Raw genomic sequence first — 10,187 nt, 5'->3', positions numbered from 1 at the left:
ATATATAAACAATGGGAAGTTTCAATTTCAATCTATAAAGCTTACTCACAGGTCATTAGTCTGCCTGGGAATACAGTACGAGACACTTGCCTAAGGTACCACATAGCTTTGAGCCAGAAACAATATGGTTAGGAAGTTTTTTACTTAACCACACAGCCATGTCTGTATGTTCTATAAAAGTGCCTGAGTGTATGGGATTGAGTATTTAGCAATCCATTTAAGAGCATACGTGTTGTTATACGAAAGTGTTTCAGTGTGTAAACCTGTTTGTTTTAATTCTTTACTGTGTTTTAGTCATCACTGTGATGTTTCCTTTTTTCCTCTATGCAAGGTGTACCTGGCGTATTACCTGAACGCTTTAACGAAGGTATGTCACCAAAGCACTGCGCTTTATCATTGGTCGGAGAACCAATCATGTATCCGGAAATCAATAAATTTATTGATCTCCTTCACAACAAAGGGATCTCAACCTTCCTTGTAACCAATGCTCAGTTTCCAGATGCAATACAGTAAGGATTGTTTTTTATTGTTAATGTTTTTTAAGCCTTTAACATTTAAACCAGTCATAACCGGCCCAAAATATTCTACCTGTTTTATATTCCAACTGGCCGTATCTGGCCTCTCACACCTACCCAACATTGTCATTGTAAAAATATACAATCACATCCTCGAAATCTCAAAGCTACAAGATAATGCATGATTAATTCAAAACAGGGTGAATAGATAAGCATTATATACGACAGAGAAATCTGAATGCTAAAGGATTTAAGTAGCCGGATCTGGCCTCTCGCACCTACTTGACAATGTCATTCAAAACATAAACAATCACATCCTCGAAATCTCAAAGCTACAAGATAATGCATGGTTAATTCAAAACAGGGTGAATAGATAAGGATTATACACGACAGAGAAATCTGAATGCTAAAGTGATAAGTCCTTATCATTCAGATTACTGTGTCACATGCTTCTTTACTCACGTTGTTTTGATTTGATTATTCATTATCTTGTAGCTTTGAGATTTTGATGAGGCAACTGTTAATTTTTAGGATGATATTGTCTACCAAGCAGACCTGCTCCCTCTACCCAAAATTACTGACCTTGTGCTAAAATTATTATTATTATTATTATTATTATTATTGTTATTATTATGTTTCAGTAATTTGATACCTGTTACTCAGCTCTATGTCAGCGTTGATGCAAGTAATAAAGAAAGCCTTAAGAAAATAGACCGTCCACTCTTCCGTGATTTCTGGCAGCGTTTTCTGGACAGCCTTCAGGCATTGGCAGAGAAGAAACAGCGTACGGTGTATCGACTAACTCTGGTTAAGGGCTGGAATACTGATGAAATTGAAGCTTACGCCGATCTTGTTGATTATGGTAAACCTGATTTTATTGAAGTCAAGGTAAGGAATTTAAGAATTCTTTTTGTTGTATGAGGGTGTGGGGGAAAGTTCCTGGCTTTAAGGGTATCGCAAAAGGCCTTGTTAGAGGCCAACCATCTGAGTTCTTTTATAGGGCTTAGGAAAACTGAAGGACCACTGCAATAAGTATTTAAGGGTACAGCTCATTTTTTCCAGCTGAGTCGACTGGAATAATGTGAAATAAAATGTTTTGCTCAAAAACTCAGTATGCTACCAGGAATCGAACTCAGGACATAATGATCATGAGCTCAATACTCTAACCATTAAGCTACCTGTCATGCACACACACACACACACACCACAATCAGACATATCATTGACACACACACACACACAGAAAATCACAATGCATTTCTTCAGGGTCTTTACATTCTAAGTTCAAATCACTGTCCCCTTCATCCTTTTGGGGTTGATAAAATGTTTCTAGTAATTTCAATTCCGTTTCACATTGTTTCATTTCAACTGTACAACTCTGGAGCATTTTTTTTTTTTTTTTTCTCTGTGTGTGTCTGATTTTTACTTATTGGAGAGAGAAATGTTTTGCTGTTTCAGGGTGTTACTTACTGCGGTGAATCGAAGGCCTCTACATTAACCATGAAAAATGTGCCGTGGCATGAGGAGGTGTGTGGATTTGTACAGCAGCTTGCTGACCTCCTTCCCGACTATGAGATCGCTTGTGAACACGAGCATTCCAATTGCTTGCTGGTTGCTAACAAAAAGGTAAGTGTTTGCATGACATCAGTTCTGTCGATCTGTGAGTCATTACTGATAAATCTTACTCTGTACTCTCACTTATATCTTCTGGTATTAATCAGTTGAGTGATGTCTCTCTCACATAATAATGGGCTCTGGTATGTTTCCTGTTATCCTTTTGCACTCAGATTACTTTGATGAATGTAATGCTTTATTTATTCACATTGTTTAGAATTAATAATGCAATCTCTCTGAGATTTCAATGCTGTCATTGTTTATTTTTAGAATGACATTGTAGGGTAGGTGTGAGAGATCAGATTTAGTCAGTTTAAAGATAAAACAGAGTTAAATATTCTATCTGTTTTATGTTCAAACTGACCAAATCTGATCTCTCAAAATTGTTGACCTTCTGCCAAAATAAGAAAAGATTATTATTATTATTATTATTTAAATTTATTTTAGTTCAAAGTGAATGGTGAATGGTGGACTTGGATTGATTATGAGAAATTTCATGAATTGGTACAGAATAGAAAGAATAACAGTGAAATGATATTTACTGCTGAGGACTATATGGCCAAGACCCCAGACTGGGCTGTCTATGGGGCCAAAGAACATGGATTTGATCCTTCAGATAAACGGTTTTTCCGGAAAAAACAAAAAGATATATCTGGATGCTGAAAGGAGTCTGTGAAAAAAAAAAAAAAATCACAAAAGTCAAACATTGATTAAAAAATTATTTAAAAATGAATTAAAAAAATTTTTTAAGTAAATAAAAATATATATATTTCTTTTGAATAAAAAACAATAAAAAAACCAAAAAGAAAATTCCAACTTTTGGTCAGTCATTAATGAATGTATCAATCAATTTGTCTTAATACCATGTCATGTAGCCAACATGTCTCTCTCTCGAATAAGTACCAATCTTAAAAAAAAAGTGCTGGGGTCAATTCATTTGGCTAAAAATTCAAGGCAGTGCCCCAGCATGGCCACAGCCTGAAACAAGTAAAAAATAAAAGATTTTAATTAAAAAAAGAACAACAACACTGATTTTTGATAAAGAAAATTTTATTCTTTTTGTACACGAAAAAAAGCATACTGTCGTTACTATGAACGACAAAACATTGAGAAGGTTTGAATGTTATTGTTCTGGGTGTAACTGTAGTAGCAATTAATGTATGGTTATCTACTTGCTGTGCTACTGACTTCTAGTGTCTTTTGTGCTCTGACTGTTCCATTATCTTTGTAGTGTCAGCTGCTGTTTGCTGTCTCTGTTGGTCATCTCTTATGGTGTCTGTCAGTGTTGTCTCCCAATGCTCTCTTCATGCTCTTTGTCATGTAGCCAAGGTGTGTCGAATTTATACTGATGGCTCAGAAGGAAGTGAGTCAAAAGATGAAATTGTTGCTGGAACCTTTTTCATGCAAAGTCGTGATTGGTTAGAATTTTTTTATCACGTGGATAATATAGCAAATTGCAACGCCTGACTGGTAAATATTCCTGCTGCACACACATGCATACAATGTCCATAGCAAAGGTGTGAAGCTCAATGGTTGCAGCTTTTGGGCTTACAATTGTACGATCATTGGCTTGATTCCCAGATCAGGTGGTACACTTTCCCCTTGAGCAAGGTGTTTCATTTCATGTTACTCCTGTGTAACATCCTGTTGACAAATATGTATGTAAATGGTAGGTGTGTGTACGTGTATATATATATATATATATATAATACATTACTGGCTCTGTCTGTTATGACGTCGAGGGTTCCAGTTGATCCGATCAATGGAACAGCCGGCTTGTGAAATTAACATGCAAGTGGCTGAGCACTCCACAGACACACATACCCTTAACATAGTTCTCAGGGAGATTCAGCGTGACACAGAATGTAACAAGGCCGACCCTTTGAATTACGGGTACAACTCATTTTTGCCAGCTGAGTGGACTGGAACAATGTGAAATAAAGCATCTTGCTCAAGAATACAATACACCGCCGGGAATCGAACTCAGGACCTTACTATCATAAGCCAGTTACCTTAACCACTAAGCCATGTGCCTTCACTTGTGCGTGTGTGTGCATATATATATACACACACACACAGTGGCCTAGTGGTTAGGGTGCTCCACTCATGATTGTTAGATTGTGGGTTTGGTTCTCAGACTATGCGGCACGTTGTGTTTTGAGTAAAGTATCCATTTCAAATTGCTCCAGTCCACTTTTCGATCAGAGAGGGTGGGCATGTTGGCCTAGCCTGCTGGAGTGGCGTTGTTCAATGGCTAAAATAATGCAAAGCGCATTGTGAGTAGTGATGTGTATCAGTCTGGTCGTTTACGTGATATATACAATATATATATATATATATGAATAACTGTAAGATCCAAGGATCGAGGTGTAGGAAGAAAGTAAGCTTCAAGCAATCCGTAGTAAATATTAAAAAATCAACTTTCGGGAACAAGAATGGTTTATTGAGGTGGAACACTGTGGATCGAATCTTCCGTGTCATGTTCCTCCTTGCGACAACGTAAACTTTCATTTAATCAGAATACTCTTGGCCTGACTAGTAGCCTGCGGTATAAACCTCACTTGGATACTCTCCCCTTCCAAGGTTCCGCTTGCTATAAAACATATGTAGCCTGGATCTTATCTACTCCATTCCTTAACTCATATATATACACACATACGTATATATATATATATATATATATATATATTCATACATATATATGTATGCATATATATGTGTGTGCATGTGTATATATACATATACATAGTTATATATATGTATATATACGCAAACGTACATGTTATATATATATATATATACACAAGATTCACACTGAAAGCAGAACCGGGGAAGTTGATATGACCAACTAAAACTCTTGCTGGCAGGGCTCCAGCATGGTCGCAATACAGTGACTGAAATCAATAAAAGAAAATAGAAAAAATATGTAGAGACAGAAGACGACGCTTCTAAAAATCTTGTTTACTTTTGAAGATTTATGAAAAGAAATTTATTGCGAACGGTTAAATTTGAAAACTTCTGTATGTATATTTCTTAGCAATCACAAACACATCTTGAAAGGAGCGCTCCAGTATGGCCGTAGCTGTGGAGGCTGAAACGAAGTGAAAAACCTATTGTGCCCCGGTGTAAGAGATATATTCATTGCGATGGTATTCTTTTCCACCCAACTTTAGGGGAGGCAGGTGTAAGTGTTCATATGGGTCCCCATAGTAGTCTGGATTGAACTGACCCCATTTGGGTTTCTGGAGTCCAACATCGTTGACCAAACTTAAATTTGACGACCCCGTGAAGAACTGCATTGTAGGCATTGGGACTGAGGTTTCTTTAGGCATTACCTCTCCACTAATGGAGACGAACTGATCGTGCAAGCGGCTGGTAGGTTTGGAGGGTCTTTCGTAGTGGTAGTTCATGGCTTTGTAGTTGGCTGTGATAAAAAATAAATGGAGTTATTAGCGCGTTCGAGCAATAGATATGTGTGTGAATGAGAAAAGAAGAGAGATGGAGAGATAAAAAAAAATGGGGAAAGTGAGAGATAAAATTTAGGGAAGACATAGAAAATAACTCTGTACTAAAATTCAACATTCGGTACTGTACAACTAAGATTTTTGATAATACAGGGTGTCCACAAAGTCTGGGTACATGGGGATTAACACATACTCGTTAAAACATATAATAAATGCCAAACCTCGTCGGATATTGTTGATTTTCCTGTTGAACCAATGGACGTGATGCGATGTAGCTCGAGGGCTTAACCAGTCGGGGTGGTCAGCTGACCATTTTTGCCAACCCCTCTGAAATAAAAGTGTCAATATCTTCAATAAATAAGGATTTCTTAGAATTAATTAATTAATTAAAAAAAAAAAAATTCAGATTGGTTTGGAGGTTAACGTGGTCGATTTTCGTTTTGGATAGAGGAATATTGTGGGAATTATATATATAGAGAGAGGGTGAGATAAGAGAAGAAAAGAAAGAGAGAAGGAGAACAAAGAGAAGGGAAGGGATGAAACGAGAGAGGAGGAGAGAGATGGAAGGGGAAACGAAGTCCGTCGTTATAAGAAAGTGGAATATGGAGAGGAAGAGCAGAGAGAGTGATGGCAGTTCGGAAATAAGAATTAATCCTAATTTACAAAGGCCATAGGCACCACCCCTTCCTCCACACCCAACAAATGAAACGTAAAGTCCATAGCCAAAACAAAAAACAATGGAATGGAATATTACTGCCATATCTTGGGCAGTGCTGCGGTGTACTCAGATATTCTAGATCACGTCCACCTAAAGGTAATCGGACTTATTGGTGTGAAGTCATTCACAGACATATACTCTGATATTTGACCCATTGGCTTGCTCTCTCCTTCTACCATTGCTGCTTCCACGACAATAGCATCTCCTCTTCGGAACTGGCTGGTCTCATGTCACTAAATACCAGTCCCGATATCTACAAATTTCACCAATGGAATTACGGACAGATTATACATTACTGTATTTACTCGCATATTTATGGTTACGAAGCATGGACTCTGAACAAATTTGAAGAGAACATAATCAATGTGTTTGATATTATGTCTCTTCTCTCTGCAGCTTTTTTTTTTTGGCTTTTGCAGTGGCCCCTGTCTCATACGGTTGGTCTGTCTCCAGCCATCACCATCTAGTCCTACTAAGTTCCTTTTTGTTTTCATCAATGTTGTGTATACCCACATTCTAGTCCTGCAATAATAACTTTTCACAATCCTTCGCTCCCACAACGTCAACCTTCTGGAACTCCCACCTTGTCCATGTATCTCCTGCAGTTACATCGACCTGCATCTGTTAAATACTAACATCAATAGTACAGTCATTCCGAGTCTCCGAGGGATTACACAAAACCAAAGCATGGGTACAGCGCTTTCTTGCAGACTAATTCTGCTCTTTACTTCCAGCCCCAAAGGACCTGCAAACAGTGACACGGCAGAAACTTAGTCGGTACCGTAAAACCCCCAAATGAAGTGGTTCCAGCAAACACCACAAAATCTAGAGCCCGCAACTACAACAACGATGATAATTCTATCAGACCAATGCAACAATGGATACTGTACATATATACGAAAGAGTAAAATAGATGGAATAAAACGAGTGAGTTGACAAAATATCCTGCAATACCTTCGCGACGTCTGGATAGCTACAATGATAAGGATTCCATTCATACAAATGCGGCTGCCTGTAACGATAAAACATTTCAGATTTCGTCTGGTTCAGATTAATTAATTTTGTACGATTATATTTTCTTTTACGCTTTTTCCCCCATATATACGACATTTTCGATCACTGATTGAAAACATTGTGTGTGTGTATGCATGTATGTATATCTGTATGTGTGTGCATTATATATGTTCTCATGTATGTGGTATGTATGTGTGTATGTATGTGACGCAATGGCCCAGAAGTTAGAGCAGCGGACTCGCGGTCATAGGATCGCGGTTTCGATTCCCAGACCGGGCGTTGTGAGTGTTTATTGAGCGAAAACACCTACATATCCACGAAGCTCCGGCAGGGGGTGGTGATGAATCCTGCTGTACTCTATCACCACAATTTTCTCTCAATCTTTCTTTCTCTTTCTGTTGTACCTGTATTTCAAAGGGCCAGCCTTGTCACACTCTGTGTAGCGCTGAATCTAACCGAAAACTACGTTAAGGAGTTAAGAAAATCTTTACTCTAATAAAGAACGAACGAACGAACGTACGTTCGTTCGTACGTACGTACGTATGTATGTAAGTATGTATGTATGTATGTATGTATAAAGGATACACGCACACACGCACACATAGTGGAGTAGGTGTACTTACCACTCTTTTGGTAGCTTAGCAGAAACGGATAAAAATTGACGCTCAGCAGACATGTTAGCAATCTTAAAGAGAATAAAGGTAAGGGAGAGCGTGAAATATTTTTAAAGAAAGTTTAATGAATACAAAAGAGTTTGTAGGGTTGAATAAGTTTTATATAAATGTGTATTTATGTATATATATCTCAATTATGGGCAGAATGTATGTACGTACGTATATATGTATGTATGCATGTATGTATGTATGTATGTATGTATGTATGTATGTATGTATGTATGTATACACACTCATGGACGTTATACGATGCATACATACATATAAATATATATATCTGTGTGTGTATGTGTGTATACACATTATCATCATCATCGTCATCATCATCATAATTTAACGTCCGTTTCCCATACTGGCATGAATTGGCATGGTTTCCACTTTATAGAGTGTACTGCGTGCTTTTACGCAGCACTGGCTCTTACGTGACACTGACACGAGTGCTTTTTACGTGAGATCAGCACCCATGAGACCGCAAGATTAGGATAGCTCACCTGAAGAGGGATGTAAGGGACATGCCTGTATGCAAGGGCAACCACAATTTTACTCAACTTGACGTGTCTTCTCAAGCACAGGAAACTGTCCGGTGTCTGGGTCCCTTGTCATCCCTTCTGTGCGGACCCAACGTTTCAAGATCCTTTCTCACCAATTCATCCCAAGTATCCCTGGGTCTACCCCTTCAACATGTTCCCGCCACAATTAGAAATCAACGTTTCTTGATGCAACTGTCTTTATCCATATGCATTACATGACCGTACCAGCACAGTCTTCTCTCTTGCACACTACATCTGATGCTTCGAATACCCAGTTTTTGTGTATGCATGCTCTAGTATAGAAAGACAAGAAGTTGGAAAGGTAAAAAGGAGGGTGAAATAAGTTGATCTCAAAGTACTCATGAACAAAAGACAAGGTGAAAAAAAATAAGACGAGAGGATCGACAAAAAGACAGCTTCACATCAGAATGAAGGAACACACTAGCTCAGCGCCATTTTCCAACACCACCAACATTGCGGTGGAGACTTCTCCATCCGTATACTGACAAGAGGAACGTATGCAGTCAACCTCAGAATAAAGGAGGTAGACTTCATTAAAAAGAGAACATCCAGCTTTAACCGCCGGAATGAACTCGATGGCTAGAAATTCATATACAGCTTCCTTTGACCAACGCCGGCAATAACCATCATTTAAGGCAAAATTAAACGTCTGATAAAGGACCTTTGATCTGAAAGCTCTAACGGATGTGAACTTAACCGAACAATTAGCAACAAAGCAGATCCTACGCCACTCGTAGGTCTTCTCTCCCACCTCTGTCTGCTTGTCTGCTTGTCTGCCTGTCCGTCCGTCCGTCTGTCCGGTCTGTCTTTAAACCGTTAGACTTTAAAACGTTTGAACTTTATAACTTCATCACTGTGAAAAGCCTTCAAAATTTTTCGAGTTTCCTTGAGAATTCTCTGAGAATTCTTGGCATTTTATGCATTGTTCCAAAAACTTTTTCTTCTCGGATTTTTTGAAGTTTGTGTAGTTTATTAAAATCTACCACTTTCACACTTAAAAATTTATTTATTTATTTTTTACCGTCATAAATACTTTTAACTTCTCTTAACGGAACTTAATTTTCCCCTGATTTCTTCAGATACAATATTTCACCTTCCTCATTTACCTTCACATCCCCTCTTACAATATCTACGGCACCGCAGTACATTTGTACTTAAAAGAGAAATGCAACATTCCATTCGTAAGTACAAATGTACCCTCCTGCAAGAAGCTTGGTTTCTCCGTGGCTCACCTGACATTAAATGCACTTTACTCTTTAAGAAAGCATTCTCCATTCACTTTTGCTCAATGTCACCACAACTCCACTTGTTAAGTCTCTCTCCACGATATACGGCTTTCAACCAGACATCCAAATTAACCCCCACCCCCAAATTTTAACTTGCGTTTCATCACACCCTTATACCTCAGGTCGGTCCAAAGTGCTGCTGGTAACATGTACAACCTACCGCATGGTCAGGTCGTCGGTGATTAAACCGGCAACACCGGCAAGCCATTTAAGCTTGTTTGGTGAGGAGGGTTCTTTTTGGCCACCAAGTAAGATAAAAAAAAACAACGAGCGGTGTAACTCATAGAGTCAAAGGCCACCCAATATTGTGTACATATGTATATAATGTGTCGGAATATATATATATATATA

General features: G+C 38.3%; 2 protein-coding genes across 3 annotated transcripts in view; one reads left to right on the top strand and one right to left on the bottom strand.

Moving 5' to 3' along the window:
- LOC106880685 (S-adenosyl-L-methionine-dependent tRNA 4-demethylwyosine synthase TYW1) overlaps positions 1 to 2,939 on the top strand; it is a 15,641-nt gene extending 12,702 nt beyond the window's left edge. The window contains exons 13-16 of the mRNA XM_052976791.1: positions 332 to 509; positions 1,157 to 1,403; positions 1,974 to 2,141; positions 2,577 to 2,939. Coding sequence (XP_052832751.1) covers positions 332 to 509; positions 1,157 to 1,403; positions 1,974 to 2,141; positions 2,577 to 2,792 — 809 coding nt within the window. The 3' untranslated portion in view covers positions 2,793 to 2,939. The remainder of the gene's footprint in view (positions 1 to 331; positions 510 to 1,156; positions 1,404 to 1,973; positions 2,142 to 2,576) is intronic.
- Positions 2,940 to 5,075: 2,136 nt separating this feature from the next.
- Positions 5,076 to 10,187, bottom strand: part of LOC106880688 (uncharacterized) — a 5,991-nt gene continuing 879 nt past the window's right edge. For both annotated transcript variants that reach the window (XM_014930745.2, XM_014930746.2), the window contains exons 2-5: positions 7,949 to 8,010; positions 7,266 to 7,323; positions 5,815 to 5,920; positions 5,076 to 5,553 (exon numbers count right to left, since the gene is read on the bottom strand). In XM_014930745.2, the coding sequence (XP_014786231.1) occupies positions 5,240 to 5,553; positions 5,815 to 5,920; positions 7,266 to 7,323; positions 7,949 to 8,001 (531 nt within the window). In that variant the 5' untranslated portion in view covers positions 8,002 to 8,010 and the 3' untranslated portion in view covers positions 5,076 to 5,239. The remainder of the gene's footprint in view (positions 5,554 to 5,814; positions 5,921 to 7,265; positions 7,324 to 7,948; positions 8,011 to 10,187) is intronic.

This window comes from Octopus bimaculoides, chromosome 25, assembly GCF_001194135.2.
Source record: "Octopus bimaculoides isolate UCB-OBI-ISO-001 chromosome 25, ASM119413v2, whole genome shotgun sequence".
Taxonomy (NCBI): domain Eukaryota; kingdom Metazoa; phylum Mollusca; class Cephalopoda; order Octopoda; family Octopodidae; genus Octopus; species Octopus bimaculoides.
Note: the sequence above shows the minus strand (reverse complement) of the source record. Positions and strands in the feature narration are given on the sequence as shown.